The sequence below is a fragment of the Porites lutea genome, chromosome 2, assembly GCF_958299795.1.
Source record: "Porites lutea chromosome 2, jaPorLute2.1, whole genome shotgun sequence".
NCBI classification, from domain to species: domain Eukaryota; kingdom Metazoa; phylum Cnidaria; class Anthozoa; order Scleractinia; family Poritidae; genus Porites; species Porites lutea.
Genome location: NC_133202.1, coordinates 32,904,624 through 32,921,536, shown reverse-complemented (window position 1 = coordinate 32,921,536; position 16,913 = coordinate 32,904,624). Strand labels below are relative to the sequence as shown.

Sequence of the window (16,913 nt, the reverse complement as noted above, 5' to 3'; positions counted from 1 at the left end):
ATGCTTCCTGTGGCTAGGATAAGCAATGCTGAAAGGACCTTGGATTATGCTTATAATAAAATGTTAATTAAAAAATTTTAAAGATGCTCATCACCTCTTGGTCCAGCAAGTCCTTGAGGTCCAGGGGGACCCTGCCGTCCATCTCTTCCATCCCTCCCTGACGGGAAATAAAACCAGACGTTTATTAGTTCTCTGTTAAATTAAATTAAAATATCTTCCCAAAAAAGTTATTTTACGTTCGTTAAATGAAGTGCTATAGAAAATTTGAAAAAATATTGTGGACGGAGTACAGAACAAATAAGTCAATTAGGGAGAAACTCAAAGCGGAAGATCAATGGTTAGAGATCTTGATAAAGAAACAAAAGCTGAAGTATTTTGGCCATTTGAAAAGACCTGAGGGCTTGCGAAAGAACAGCATGGAAGGAAAGATAGATGGAACAAGAGAAAGAGGAAGACAAAGAAGGCAATGCGAAAGGGACATACGGGATGTTTTCGACATGTAATTAACAGAAGTTGGAAGATGTTGGCACTTGAGAGAGAGCGTTTCCGCTGTGAAGTCAAAGATGCCTTCTCCCCCTCCCCCTTAATCACATCTAACACAAGACTAATACACAACAAACCGCAGATTAACAATGTACAAAATCAACTAACCCACATGGCCCGGTTTCCCAGCTGGGCCGGGAGGTCCTGGTATTCCATCTCTGCCATCTCGACCTGAAAATCGGAGCTTAGTTATTGCATTGATCTTTAGCTGTATGTTAACTCCAAAAAGCAATGCGGTTCTTATTTTAGTGTTTGACTTGACGGCATTAATGTGCGGGGGAATCTTCTTTTTTGAGAGGCGCTTATTTAAAACTTCTCAATTGCGACTGCAACAGACTTTCACCTTTCTCCCTTGAATAACTTATTTTTTGAAAAACGATGGCAACAATGTACAGCAAAAGTTAAGTTGAAAGGTTTAAAATCTCGTACGAGATTCAAATAATAATAAAAAAAGAAATAAAAATTAATAATCGCCGCAGTATTGTTGAGGGGTGCGGCGCTTTTAAAATTGTTTTTAAATACAGTAATATCGTACAGCGGGAACCTATTACCCCTCTTTTTACGACCCGTTAGGTCTCTTCAAGCCTCGTTCGCGTCACGAGAACTATCAGTACTGAAATAACTATCAAACCTTAATTCCTAGAAAATTTGGGCCGGTCTAGGTTTTATAATAAAACATTTTGACTGTGATTCTATACTTGGAAACGACTTGACAGAAATAAAACTGCCCACATGTCATTTAAGGGCTGACAGGACGGTCAGGGCTGAGCGACCGGTGTGCCAGTGACTGCCGTGGAATCGTTACATGTCATCAAATGTCATCAACACATTTAATCAAATCAAATGTATGAAAAGCACAGTCAAGTGCTTTTCTTTTCGAAACTCTGGCCGATGTGAATGGAAGTAAATCTATTGCTTACCTCGTAGAAAATTTCCAGCGGGACCTCTTTCAGCAACAGTTTTATTGTACTCGCGTAATCTAGTAAAAAAAGTAAAAAAATCGGCAGAAATGTGACCAAAAAGAATAGAATGCTTTTGTAACTGATTCATTTACTCATTACTAGATGGTCTCAATGGGATGGTAGCTTGGACGGTTGACCGTTAATTTTCGCCGATTTTGACGGTTGACGGTTATTAAGTGGAAATTTAGTCCAAGAGTTTTAGTAAATATTAACTTAATTTGTATAAATTTATAGTAACTGTTGTGTTTTGGAGGTTGTCTTGACCTTTCACTTATAGAATTTCAAAATAATTTCAGATATAAGTAAGTTCAAAAGGGCTTATAATGTCTAATAGGAGTAAAAAATAAAAATATTGTTCTAATACGGCCTTAAGCTGCTGATAAAAAGAATAAAATTACAATCCAAGCTTTCGCCGATCAACAGCATCATCCTAGGAGTAATGCAGGGAGGTATGATTCTGTTTGAAAACCCCGCAGACGTCCTTTAGGGTTTGTTCGTCACGCATTCATTTCTCCCCCGTGGGGGAGAAATGAATGCGTGACGAACGAACTCCCAAAGGACGTCTGCAGGGAGGCTATTTTGGAAGCAGAAGCGATGCGACAAGTTGTTATTGTTTGAAGGATTTGTCGTGTCATTTTGCTAACAGCGGCAATGCAGGAAGTATAAATTCTGTTTGAAAACTGAGACGCTGTGTCATTTTGAAAGCAAAAGCGATGAGGGAAGTTGCTCCTGTTTGAGCAATACAGGAAGTATGACTTCTGTTAAAAAACTTGTCGTGTCATTTTGTAAGTAGAAGCGATGTTAAGAGTAACTCATTTTTAAAGGCCACGTTGTGCCGTTTTAATCATGAGCTTTGAAGGAAGTAACAGGGGCACCCAACGACAATATAGTTCAAAACCACTTAAACATAGCATTGTTAAACGTATTTCAGTATTTAATCGGTAGATATAGGCATATTTTTATCCCTTCAACATTTTCATCTGTTCGGATTTTCTAGCTGAAAGTCTAGTGATCCGAAAATTATAGGAATCAAAACTTACCTTTTCAAAAATTTCAGCCAGAAAAAAGGCTCCCGAAAATTCTAGGTCACCTTTTTAGGGTAAAAATCCGTTAAAAATTGGCAATTATACCATTTTTCAGATGTTCGAAAATCCTAGGAGAGGCAGGCAAGCAAGAAGTTTTACAACAAATGTTCCGAAAATTCTGACTAGATGTCAAATCGTCTTCCGAAAAGATATTTTCCGAAAATTGACGTTGGATGCCCCTGAAGTACCTTCGTTACGTTTGTTTAAGAGACGTACGGTCAACCGAGGGTGAGACCTTTTCCCTTTTGATAAGCTTTGGCTCTACCAAACCTGCACTGCTAAGTGTCTTTACTCTTACGGAGACGATCTTACGGAGACGATCTGCCCGATTCGGGCAACACTGACCACAGCCTAAGAATGCAAAATGTTCTCCACTACTTCACGTTGATGTACGCTCGAAACGTCTTTGCTTACCCTCCCTACCCTTTCAAGCATAAGCTATACGGGAAGAAAATCTTGAATACCGCAAATGACTAGACGTACCATGGAGGTCACGTCCAACGTAGGACTATCCTAAATTAGTACCCTTGTGCTCTGTTCATTGACACTTGTGTAATAGCACTGAAGCCGCAGTTTTTCAAAAGGATGAATCCTTGTCCTGTGGATAACGCAATTCGTTTCGCTAAGATTTATCTGCTAGATAGTGTTTAAAAACATGCTGGATAGTGTTTAAAAACACCCGGAGCTTTTTTTGTCTAATTTTTTTTTGCGGCAATTTCTGAGCAGATCGTGAAGAAAAAAATCGCAAAAAATGAAAATGTTACTTCGCAATTTCTTCAAATTTTTTCAATGGATCTCATCTAGTCATCTTAAACACCCGAACGGTCTAATCTTAAACATCAGAGCTATGTAGCATTAAAGGTGCGAATCAGTTGCTTCCCAGTATAATACCTGCTTACCTCTTCTCAAGCTCTACTACTCGCTTAGCCAGACTTTGCAGATTTGTGGCTGATTTTTGAACGGACCGTCTTTCTCGCAACGCCTTGCTATGATCCAAGATCGTCTCATTAGAACTAGCAATTTTAGGGATATCTTCCACTGTGTTTTCCAGATTACTCATGCGTTCGTTTAACGTTGTGAACTGGTGATAGTTGTAGACGCAGACAGCCATTTGGAAGACAATGCATGCGATCAGGATTGTCACCATGACAAAATTCAGTACACTGTTTGGCTTTGAAGGCTTTGAACTGGTCGTAGATTTTTCATCTCCCATTTTAGACACTGTTTGAAAAGGGGTGTAACGGTAACAAGGTATTTAGCCTTCTGAAGAGGAGCTCGCCAATGATATAGCTTCAGCTGTACCAATTAGACTGACTGTCTTCGAACGTATGAACTGGTGTCAGAACTCAACTGATCATGAAGTTAATCGTTCTGGTCAGATGCTATCCAATTATATATGTCGCCAGAAATCGGGAAGTAATTTGTCAGCACGTTAGTGCAGTAATGTAATATCAAGGAAGTTGTCGGACCGGTGAGGTGTTTTTAAGGACACTGCAAAATCCTCATGATTATACCGCGGTTTGACAACTTCCTTGTATCACATTACCACAATTTAGGCAAAAACTGGGAAAGAAAGGAACACGATTAGTTTCAAGTTAGGATTACTTGTACTTTTTCCTTTTTTCTGAATCCGGGAATCAGTTTTCGGACGGACGTACCGCAGACCAAGAGAAACTTGGTTACAAGGAAAAAAAGTCGATCATTCTTGAGACTGAGCTTTTTCGATGGACAGGTTGTTATTTTATTAATAAAAATAATTTTTAACGACCACGCTATGTAATCTGTTGATATCATCAGCACTTAGAAGTCACAGAGGATTGTTGGCATTTTCCTTCAGCAAAAACTCGTAGAGCATTGTAGTGATAAATGTTGTCATTAATTAAATGAAGGAATCTGCTAGGAGGTTGCAATTTTTTCCTTCCATGCAATAAATGTAAGAGTTGATTTCGCAGTATTAGTCATTTTCAAGACAGGGATGGTTTTTTTAAGTTTTTTTTTTTCTAGGGGTTAAAACATCAGCACCTGACGTTTTCAGTAGCTGTTTGTTCATCCCTGCACACATTTTGAGACAAGTTCAGTGATGAACAGTTGCTATGGTTACGAGATATGACGTCATAAGTAGTCGGTGTTCAAGCCATTTTTGGGTGAAAATACATGTTTTTTTAGCGTCTTTCATCAATAAAAGTAAATCTTGTGGCTAAAATCATGCAAAGTGCTTATTTTGTGTGTTTTTTTTAATGTCAAGCGCAAAAAATTGCTATTTCTCGCGGTTTTAACCTGATTTCTAATTCTTGGCAAAATCCAAGATGGCGGTCAAGATGGCGACCGTTGTTGGTGACGTCACAGGCCTCCAGCAGCGCGACCACCCATAAAATATACCTCATCTTGTTAAGAACATCAAAGGCTTTCCACTAAAGGTAAAATCGTTTCGAAATACTGCAACATATCAAAAACTCTGGGGAGGGGTATCGTATTAGTTCTAATCAGAAAGGGTCCTGATGTTTTTATCTTATTCAACTCTCAACAAATTTTAGTATTTTACTTAGCTAAGAATTTGTTTCTACGTACATTACTCTACTATTGACGTGTAAGGATACTTTATGCTATAGTACAATTGCTTTGTCATTAATAACCACCAAAGCGACAAAAAACAACCAAAAGTGACGGATTTAAGGATCCTCAGTTTTTACTCTTCTTATATTTCGAACGGCCGTATGAAGTTTTCGTGAAAAATAGTATAGGCTGCAATGACCATAAACTGCACTGGTATCAGACTACTGAAGTACCAAAGGATATACACATACAAATGATCTACTGGACATATTATTAAGAACACTGTTTTTTTGAAGAGCTGCATGATAGATTTTCAAGTCTATTTCTAAATAGAAAGGCATTGCGTTGTCTGCCTTTTTTATTACAATATATCTTTTATGATAAAGACATACTCTTGAGCTTTTGGGCTACAGTGTTTTCGGCTACATAAGGTTTGTGCGACGTTCACTCTCACTTTGTGCACACCGCGCATGTCAGCTCTCGATACTGAACATATGGAAGGCATGGAAGAGAGCCACATTGCCCTTCAACGTGGTACAGCAAGGCACCACCCTTGTTCGTATTAGTCCCCGGAACATACTCTGGGTCTTTGTCAACACAGACGAAGTCTTTTTGGTTTTTGTGACCGTAATATGAAGTCATCAGATACCCATGATACTCTTCGGTCCATCCAGATGGACAATCATTTCGTGCGGGCATCATCAGCATTGAAGCACGTGATTTGACAAAGCAGACAGCGCACGGCGCCTCATGATCATGGAGATTTCGTCTGAAAGGATACCCACTATAGCTACTAACTTGATACTCGGTGCCGTAAACGTATCCTACCGTTTGAGAGCCGTCGCTGTATCTGTCGTACTTTGGAGTGTTTGGAAGGCAAAGATAGTTCACTCCACCTCCAGTGTGAGAGTAATGTTCACCACCCATTATACCTAAAGACAAGAAAGCTGTTTGAAACTTTTTGTCATTTAAATTTCATTCACACTGAAAATGAACTAAATTAAGTATTACGAGTTTACAGTAAATACCATCGGGCGAGGACGTGCATTTTCCTAAGCTAGCCCTATGAAATAGGTTCTTAAATAAAAGGTAATTAGCTCAAATTTAAGCTATTTAGGTTCTTAAATAGATTCTTATTTTCTGAAGAAAAAATACACTGTAGCTAAAAGTAGTGGTCTTCAGCTTATTCCTTATATGAAATAGCTGCCTACGATTACATAGAAGTTAAAGTGATAATTAAAAGTATCTATGTTTCCATAGAGGATCATTCGTGGATGTTGACTTATTTACCTATTAGAGTACACATTGTCAATTTTTTATTATAGATTTTAGAAAATAAAAACCTGTTTTAAATTTTAGTCTAAACATACAGGTTCTTGTATGGAAGGGGCCGAACTGGAAAATTTTAACCTTATAAGTTCTAGCTGGTTCTTAAAAATCCAGGGCCGAGTTGTTCGAAGCTGGGTTAAGATAACTCAGGGTTAGTGCGAGATTTGAATTCAGATTTGAAAGCTTAAAATTAAAAAGCGTTTCAGTTTCAATTCTTTTTGTCTACAAGTTGATGATTGGAAGCTCTAAAAATAACAGAGAAAATTATTCGAGAAAATACTTTTGAACACGAGACAAAGAAACCAGGGTTAAATTTAACTGCGGGTTAAGCGCTAAGCGGCCTTCGAACAACTGGGCCCGGCCAGGTTTTTACCTGCGGATTTTACTGTATATATCCTCCCGGCAATACGTTCAATGATGAATTAACCACTCAATCACGATATTTTTCCTGCAACCACCCTAACTACGGTCCATTTGTGACGTCATAAGTTACGCTATTTCACTACAACTTTGACTTCTAAGTTACGCTGAAGGCTTACTTTAGGGTATTTTTTTGAAAAACGCCCAAATCTGTGCGATTTGCTCGACTAACACGCCTAAGATGCATGTAAAAATAAAACATGCCCGAGAATACGACTGAAAGCTCCATTCAGGAACTCTTGACCCACTTTCCAGCCATCACCATAAGCTTGAAAATATTGTCATAAGCCTTAAAATACCAAAACAGGTGGAAACGCCCACAAAAACGAGTTTTCATGTTGTTCCCCACAAAGCGATCGCTGTAAGGCCCTCCTGTAGCAAAGGTTTATAAATTACGGAAATTACGGCAGCATGGTTCAGTTGTCTAGGAGTCGACCTTAGAGGCAGATGGTTCAGGTTCGACTCTTGGCAAAGCCTTTTATTTGTGATACATTTTTTCCAGTTTAGTTTTATTTTTTTTTTCTTTGAATCCTTTGGCTAGTTTCTCTGTATTCTTACTACTGTCCCTTTACATCCTCCTCGCGAGGTTTTTACGATAAACGTATTGCTAGTGTTAATATTGATATACGACCTACTAATAATGCTTACTTAACCTGATAATCGCAAATGCATTGTTCAACGAGAGAAGGTAGATAAAAGGATAATGTCTTCTTACCATTGTACACCACTGTTGCATCTCCAGAGCAGTTGGTTCTTCCCCAGCGAATGTATTTCACCCCAGACAGTCCCTTTCCTTTCTCTCCCGGTGGTCCGGGGGGACCCTGAGGGCCGACGCCTCCTGTTTTACCAACCTCTCCTATTGAAAAAGAACTATCGTGGGTGAGTATTAGTGCGTGGAGAGTGAAGCAAAGAAGCGGAGTACAACCCTTGGTTATAAATCTAAATAACCAATTTAAATTGCTCTTGTTATTTGCCATCCTTGCCTGTGTTACCAAAGACGCCATATGTAACACTATTCAGACCACTTGTTTTTACTTTTTGCGAAAGGGGGTAGGGGGTTTCAGAAGAATTGCACTATAACTTAAAAGCTGCTCATGATACGGCCACCAAAATTGCACAGAATAATGTACAAGATGCAACATGATTGACACAATGAGGTGATTTGACGTTCTTATGAAGTCATCTTGTTGAATTTATTGACGTACACGCCATGACGACTTAAAAATGTTCCCAGATGGTTTTGGTGGCCATAGCTTAAACGGTTTTGAAGTTATTGAACTTTTAAGCAAAGAGGGAACCTTAAAAGCCCCGGGGTGTGAATATATAAATACACCCACTACAATCACAAGGAGGAGGAGAAAATGAAACAAGATTACGAAAATGGACCTTTAAAGTAACCTGGGACCAGGCTCCTTGACGTGAACAGATTTTTGCACCCCTTATTTGTATTCGCTTTTTTCCCACTAAGAAGAAATGAAAAGTCAACATCACAGTCTGTTTTGCGCAAACATTTTGCGATCGTACTCATCAGAAAGCGCCACAAAAATACATGACAGTGGAATCTCGATATAAAGAATCCCTGTAGGTATAAGCTAAACCCCTGTTGGTATAAGTTAAACCCCTGTAGGTTTTAGTTAAAACCCTGTAGGTATAAGTTAAACCCAAGTAGGTATAAGTTAAACCCAAGCAGGTATAAGTTAAACCCCTGTAGGTGTAAGTTAAAGCCCTGTAGGTATAAGTTAAATCCCTGTAGGTATGAGTTAAACCCAAGTAGGTATAAGTTAAACCTTTCATGTAGGTATAAGTTAAACCCAAGTAGGTATAAGTTAAACCCCTCATGTAGGTATAAGTTAAACCCAAGTAGGTATAAGTTAAACCCCTGTAGGTATAAGTTAAACCCCTGTAGGTGTAAGCAGAAACCCATAAGGGGTTGAAACGTGCAACTCGCGTTCAATGCTCGTGAATATTCACTTTTACCATATTTTGAAACCTTAGTGACGGATATCCATTTTCAACAAAATGGCTGCTGCGCGATCACCATGCAGATGTTTTAAGACAAGAGTTCTGCATTTCAAGGTTAAAAATACACCGTTAGAAGACAAAAAATGGAAAGAGAAAGTTCAAAAGAATGCTCGGCTTTCTTTTTGTGGAGGAGGGAAGCTTTTCATCAAGAAATCGTCCTTCGAGGAATTCAACCTTGTTTTCGTCACGGCGGAGCCCATGATGGTTTTGAAATGCGACCAAGTCAGCGAAGTTTTAGCTGAATTTTCAGGTACATTTTGCACTCTATGGCCAAGACAATTACGTTTTTTAAAGGGAATTTATGTATTTTTAAATGTTTCATAGACGTTTTATACATTTTTTTCCTTAATTCGGCGCTAAAGAAAAATTACAAAATTTGCCCCGATAGATTTTGTGTTGAATTTTGCCATGTGTTCAGCCGATTTCACTTGCGTGAACGGATCCACGATCCAGATAGTGTTTTGCGAATTGCTTTGAAGGATTAACTTTTTGGATTTTGAATAAAAATTTTCTAGAAACGGCTTCTCTGCCTATTGTTTTGAGTTTGTTCATTCATAAAATTAGCTCAAAACACGATTGTGACTACAACATCCAAGCTGAATTTAAGCTTAATGCTTCTCACATTTATTACACACATCACTTTTTGCGAAGATGTCACGCTCAGGTTTTGGACACTTTTCGATACGCAGCTAATGAACTTTATTCCAAAATATTTTTTGTTGTTTATTCTTGACTTTTAACATAAGAATTTTAGAGGCCTATTTGCAGTATAAGTTTACTGACCAGAGGGTCAACGAGGCATCGTTTTTTGAAATGACAACTTCAAGAAGTCGCGAGGACATCAGTGGGTTTCATAATATTATGTTTGGCCAGGATGGTAAGCCAATAATATCCTGCTCAGCATTTCGGTAAGATTCCTAGTTTCAACCTTTGAAAGCTTTCTCGGTTTTCCGGAGTTTTTTCCCCGTTTGTCGGCCATTTTTTTAAGCGGGCACGGGAACAAAACAACGTAGTTTGATTGGTCAGTTATCTTTTCTTCTCGTTCCAAATATGGTACTTTCGAAAATGAATAATCACGAGCATCGGACAAAGCAAACATCTGAGAGTTACACGTTTCAACCCCTTATGAGTTTTTGGTTTAAGTTAAAGCCGTGTAGGTATAAGTTAAACCCCTGTAGGTACAAGTTAAACATAAGTAGGTATAAGTTAAACCCCTCATGTAGGTATAAGTTAAACCCAAGCAGGTATAAGTTAAACCCCTCATGTAGGTATAAGTTAAACCCCTGTAGGTATAAGTTAATGCCCTGTAGGTATAAGTTAAACCCAAGTAGGTATAAGTTAAACCTAAGTAGGTATAAGTTAAACCCCCGTAGGTATAAGTTAAAGCCCTGTAGGTATAAGTTAAAGCCCTGTAGGTATAAGTTAAACCCAAGTACGTAAGAGATAAAGCCCGAGAACGGAGGTATTAAGCCATATACATCCCGAGGGCCGTAGGCCCGAGGGATGTATATGGATTAATACCGACGTTCGAGGGGTTTATCTAACTTATTTCATGATATTATTCATGAGGTATAGGTTACATAAAGGTCGTCTTCACAGGGCAATAATTGGCCACTTGTTTTTGACATCTGTTTGTTTGTCATTTTTTGATCCGACCCCAGACAATGACGTATTTCATTGTAAGTATTGTAAAGGTTTTCACACAGCATCGAGAAAGGGCGTTTCACGGGTCATAATTTGTTCAAACCACTTGTTCTCACTTAGGTGAGAAACGGAGAACAATAGCGCATTGTTTGTTTGCTAAGCCGACAACAATCAAATTTCAAACCTTTTGTGTTTTTTTATTTTTGTCTTGGTATTTTTTGGGGGGCCAGTACACTTGTGAGAGCGGCAATGGATAGTGACGACGAAATTTTCCAAACGCAAATACTTTCTCTCAGGAGCCTTTTTCCCCTGAGTTGAATTTGGAAGAGTTAGTGGGAGACTTTAGAGAAGTAAGCGAACGAGATAGTGTTGAAGTCGAAAAGAAAGAAAATCCTGGGCGTAATATCGTTGTTGTTTGTGATAACGAAGTCGAGAAGAGAAGAGAGTCCAGAATACCGACAAAAACGAAAGTTAATACTTCATGGGCGGTACGTTGTTGGGAGGAATGGGCCGTCGAACGCAATGTAAAAGTTAAAAAGAATAGCAGCAAAGAGAAATACTACGAAGTCAATCCTGACATTAAGAAAGTCGCTAATGAGCAGCTTGACTACTGGCTTGGGAAGTTTGTTTTGGAAATTCGGAAGAAGAAAGAACCTGGAAGCGTGTAAGTGACGACGAAATTTTCAAAAGACTTAAAATTTTCTTAGAGTGAACACATAGCCTGCATGATATATGAGATACTACTGTATTTTCTATAGTTGCAGAATAAATTTCTATATTTGTGTTAAAGGGAGAAATTTTGTCAGAATGTTTGGCGGGGTTAAAAGACGTGTATGATTTGCTTTAATTGCTCATTATAAATGGAAGGGATTTATTTGTATATTTCCCAGGGCAGCAGGGCAATATACAGATAAATACCGGGTATTTATATAGATATTGCCCTTGCATTTATAATTAGCAATTTATTCAATTCATCAGCCCCGCTCTTCCCTGCTACATTATCAAGCCCTCCCCAGACTTTCAGTTAGTTAAATATTCATGAAGTATGTAAGTTAAATAAAGGATGTTGAATAACAAAAGAAAATGTGTGATTCATGAAATAAGTATAAGTTAAACCCAAGTAGGTATAAATGAAACCCCTCATGTAGGTATAAATATATTAAACCCCTGAAGGTATAAGTTAAATCCCTGTAGGTATAAGTTAAACCCAAGTAGGTATAAGTTAAACCCAAGTATAGGTATAAGTTAAACCCAAGTATAGGTATAAGTTAAACCCCTGTAGGTGTAAGTTAAACCCAAGCAGGTATACGAAGGCCTCGACATAACGAACGATTTTCTTCACCCTGCAGTTAGTAATAGTTATATATGAAAAAGTGCCTTGATTGCGAACACATTTTGCCAGTCAGTTGGGCCTTCGTTGTATCGAGGTATGACTACACATAATAAAACTCTCAGTAACCTCCATCTTGTCGTTAGTTTTTGAAAACATACCTGCTGTTACAATGTTGCTTTTAGTTATAAGGATATTTTTTCAGGTAATTTATATATCGTTTCGTTAGTGAATCTATTATTTCGTTTGCTACAAATAAAAAAAAATCATTTTTGTGGAGACAGATTGGTTTTTCTCGCTGAGAACTAATTTTTGCCATTTTCAGGAAGTACCCAGTACCCAGTATTGATAATATTTTCGTTTTTGTTAAGTACGTGTATATATAAATACGTATTTTCAAATAGAACCACGGTATGTGTGTATGTAAAACCATTGTATACCGTTTTGAGGCAAGTTGCAATTGAACGGACACGATCTTTTACTTCCGCATTTTTGTTTAGCGAATTTAAGTTGGAGAATATTTACTCTGGAGTAAATGTTTGCTGGAAAAATGTTTGCCGTAATTTTTATTTGCGGGAACTTATGTTTGCGGATTGCTGGAAAAATCGCGAAAATCGCAAAAATTAGAACCCGCAAAAATTTTGTGCAACACGGTATGTGGTCAAGGTCTGGGTCATACCTCGAGGTCCCGCAATTCCTCGAGGTCCAGCGGGACCCTCTCTTCCATCTCTGCCGTCTCTTCCATCTTTACCGTCTTTACCATCCTTCCCGTCTCTGCCTGAAAGGAAATCCTAAGTTTGAGAGAATATTCATTTCAGTTTTCTTGTTTGCATAAAAAATGTTAGCAGTGTTATTCTTTTACAGACCACTGCATGCATATGTTAGTTCAGTGAAACTTTGATATAAATCAGCGTAAAACTTGCCATGACACACTTCTAACTTTTATATTTCATTAGAATTGAATTTATAAACTGATCGGAACTGAATTTGTTAAAGCGCAGGCTTTTCCACGCAACTAGACTGTTAAAGTGTTTTTTTTTTCTTCGCTCGAATCTGCGTTAATGCACGTGCTTCGTGGGCACATTCCCATACGAACACAGTAGTGCTAACGTTAGCTAGACCCCATTTACATGGGTCCAGACAAATTTTTGAACGGACTAATTTTTTACCTGTGTGCAACCCGTTTACATTGAACCGTACACGAGCCAGCGTAAAAACCCTTGGTGGGAAACTTCCCACCTACCCCTCCCCTAAGCCAACAGTTTGCCCTAAGTGGGAAGTAAGTGATGATATTGACGTAGGGGAGGGTGGGTGGTCAGTTTCCCAGAACCTAAATTGATCCAATCCTTCTTTAGGGAGAAAGGCAAGACGCGGCGTAAGGAGACTAAGGGGAGAGAAACAAAATCTTTATTCTCGCCTTTCTCACTTGGGTAATATTCACGAGAGCTCGCTTGTTTCACTCGCTCTTCTTCAGTTTGCCTAAGGAGAGATCAGTGACTACACGTTGGATAAATTCGAGGCCTTATCCTAGGTAAATTTGAAGCCAAATATACACGTTGGGATTCTACAATGTGGCCTTTAATAGCATTGGTGAGGTTTTCTTGGGAGAAACTGTACGGCTTTTTAAAGCGGGACAAATTGAAGCGGCCATTTAGCCCATTTAGCTACAAGATCGATGGCCGAAAAGAGCGTTTTCGCTCACGTGGCCAGCATCTGTGCTAATTCATTGGAACAAAAGAAAGCATTTACATGAGAAAAGAGTTAGAGTTAAACGCCTAGAGGATTTTCTTGGTACACCAACATGGCCGCCGTTTCATTGTTTTGGAACACGAATATGGCCGCCGTGACATCATGTGAAAACGCTCTATAGATGGACCTGACAGCGGCAAGGTGGAGTTGCATTGTCATTAGTCATACCGTAAATGACCTAATAAACGCCCACTTTCAAATAAACGCATTTGTCTAATAAATGCCCCCTGTCTAATAGACGTCTCCTGTGAGAATAACTCCAAAATACTAGGAATTAGCAAAAAGGAGCAATTCATATAGTTTCTTGCAATTGCTTATTTCACCAGGGTTTGCGTATTTCATATTGTTCACGTCAAGTTCCAAGTAAGGATAGATTAACGATGGCATCAAAATGACCTTGACCGAGGATTCTGATATCGATGTTGGGATTTGAAACAGCGATATGGATCTCTGGAAGGCCTAGACGTATCAATTGATGAAGTGCCTTCTGCTATTTAACCTCTGTCTTGATATTTTCGCCGAAAGCATATTAGTTTTGTTGAGCTTGTTACAGTTATGAAAAATAAACGCCTCTTATCTATTAAGCGCCCCTGCTTGGACCCCTAAAATTAAATAGACGCACGGGGTGTTTATCAGGTCATTTACGTTAACTATAAGTTCTGCAAAATGAACTTACCGGGAAGACCTGCCTGTCCAGCCGGTCCAGGGGGGCCTGGTCTTCCATCTCTTCCATCGCGACCTGAAAATTTGAGCGGAACTACGTACTAGTCACATGTGTCCCCCGGGGAGACATTCTTAGAACATCATAAAGCGTTTTACTCTAACAAGAGACATTCCCCCTGAGGAAGAGTGACCTGAGTGATGGACTTATAATAGTACCATTTCGGTTTAGAGTAAAAGGCATGCAAAGGAGTTTTGAAAGAAAACCGATTTGCAGAGATATCGAATTTATGCAGCTCCGCAATTCCAGTCGTCATCTGGAACTAGGAAATGGCCGAGTCTCTCCCGTCCCCTAAACATTAGTAATAAATACCTCCTTTTTACTGTCAAACTCAGAAAACCGTGCACACCTGAAAAATTTCAGGAATGTTGATTGTGTACTGGCCAATCACAATAAAGTTCAGGATACACAAGCAAACCTTAAAACCACTAACTAATTGCCGTTGCTTTTTGCAGTTTAGTTATCAATCAATCAATCAACCATTTATTTTAACACGTTACATCAAAGAGCTAAAAAACTCGTTCAAAAAGTAAGCCTTATTGGCTTATTTCTCGCAACACAATAACATTCCATAAATATTTCTGGTGTTCACGGTTTTGTGAGATCTACAGACTTACAGCTGCTTACATACATTCATGTATGGAAAATTGACAAAAACTTGTTCTTTAATAATATTAAAGGCGTATTTTAATTTGAGATTTGTAACATAAATAATGTAGGTAATACTACGTACTCACGTGGGAATATTGAAACATAGTTGTTGTCATGGTTTTTCAAGTGACTTGGTGACGTTATTTGATGTGGAAATTGTCACGATTTCAGATGACCTCCATTATTGACCCGCCATTTTGAATTTTTATCCTCTTTTAAAAATCTTAAACTTTGCGAAGTATGACGGTACAGCATTATTTTGTTATCTTTACTGACCTCTTACAAAATGCCTTGAGATCCACCTTTCAGCAGCAGTTCTGTTGTATTCTTGTAATCTAATAAAAAAGAAATGCTCAGTTCCACCGTGTCACCTCTTGGCATTTAAGAGATTTAACAGATCTAAGAAAAAATCTATGGGGAAACTTCCTCGTCTCTAGCTTTTAAAGATCCCGTGTTAATTTTTCATGAAAACAAACACAGAGCAGTGTTTCGGGCTTATTCCGACAAGTGTCAAAAGCTAACTCTAGTCAATCGCTCGTGTGGCGTTTCTGCTTACCTCTTTTCAATCACGATAACACGCTTAGCCAGACTTTGCAGATTAGTGGCCCTTTGTTGTACGGACCTTCTTTCCCGTACGACTTTGTTTTCATCCAAGGCTGTTTGATTTGTATGGGACTTAAATGATCTTTCAACAACGATCTTCTCAATTATGTTTCCCAAATTATCAATGCGTTCGTCCAGCCTCGTAAACTTGTGGTACATATAAACGCACACAGAAACTTGAGATATAATGCATGCAGTCAAGCACATCGCTATGAATACATTCACAAAAGAACGAAAACTCTCATCAGGTTTGAAAGACCTTGAACACGTAGTCGGTTTTTCATTTGCCATTTTCAATTTCAGAAACTGATATCACAGCCTGGAGATATTTCGTGAATTATTGATCAACAGTGTGCGTAGCTGATTCAACACGCAAACTCTCAGATCCACACAATGCACGACCCCACCAGCAATGCTGATCTTCTTATCGTGCTAAAATAAAGTTCTTATTTTAATGTGATGCCAAAAGCAGACTTAAAAGTCATGATGTCACGATGAAATGACCCTGGGGAAGACTCTTATCGTAAAGGGAGTTGCTCGTCTGGTGTACTTCACAGATTTTGGTATCCTCTCGTATGATTAGGAAAAAACCTAAATATCTTTAACCTGATGTATATGCATCGATAAAGGATGGGTGTGAAAAGTCAGAAATATACCGTAGAACTGAACTACTGGTTAATTAATAGAGTTATGAGCAAAGATATAAAATAATGAAAATAAAATAATCAAAAAATGAAAAACTACAGCTCTTACATGTACTACTCTAAAAACCTCTTTTTTAAAGTCTCAGTTTATTGTATATCAGCAATCAACTTTCTCAATATTGTAATAGATTTGCTAAGAGCTAGGGGCCAATTAAATAAAACTTTTACAAGTGTAATTTACAAGTGAGTGTGGCCATTGTCTTGAGGTGATGTTACACGGGACCATTCGCGACGACCAGTTTTAGCGCAACACAGCGCTGCAATGTTGGAGCAATGTTGTGGCCATTCGAAACAGCACAATGTCGCAACAATGTTGCAACGCTGTGTTGCGCTAAAAGTCATCGTTGTGAATCGTCTCTCGTAACATCTTTAGAGTCTGAAAACAATAGCTACACTGTCTGGCTTGTAAATTACACTTGTAAAAGTTTTATGAAATTGACCCCAGCCCATGTGCCTATGGTGCTAAGGGCCTATTTTGTATCACACACAAGTGTACCGCTCATTTACCAACACTACTAGCTGAGCAGCAGATCGTTTTCTGGGAATTATGAGTCAGGTTACTAATATATAGATTTAGCCAAGGCTAAAAGCGAAGCT

General features: G+C 38.6%; 2 protein-coding genes across 2 annotated transcripts; both read right to left on the bottom strand.

The window, feature by feature from the left end:
* Nucleotides 1–77: 77 nt before the first annotated feature.
* LOC140926079 (uncharacterized) lies at nt 78–3,938 on the bottom strand. Its single transcript, XM_073375877.1, has 4 exons — nt 3,490–3,938; nt 1,464–1,522; nt 652–714; nt 78–157 (listed from the first exon to the last, which is right to left on the bottom strand). Exons 1-4 carry the CDS (start codon nt 3,801–3,803, stop codon nt 78–80), a joined length of 516 nt encoding a protein of 171 aa, XP_073231978.1. The 5' UTR covers nt 3,804–3,938.
* Nucleotides 3,939–3,960: 22 nt separating this feature from the next.
* Nucleotides 3,961–16,054, bottom strand: LOC140928377 (uncharacterized). Its single transcript, XM_073378116.1, has 6 exons — nt 15,566–16,054; nt 15,286–15,344; nt 14,314–14,376; nt 12,568–12,666; nt 7,608–7,748; nt 3,961–6,075 (listed from the first exon to the last, which is right to left on the bottom strand). The coding sequence occupies exons 1-6, from the start codon at nt 15,901–15,903 to the stop codon at nt 5,594–5,596; spliced, it is 1,182 nt and encodes a 393-aa protein (XP_073234217.1). The 5' UTR covers nt 15,904–16,054; the 3' UTR covers nt 3,961–5,593.
* Between the last annotated feature and the right edge of the window lie 859 nt (nt 16,055–16,913).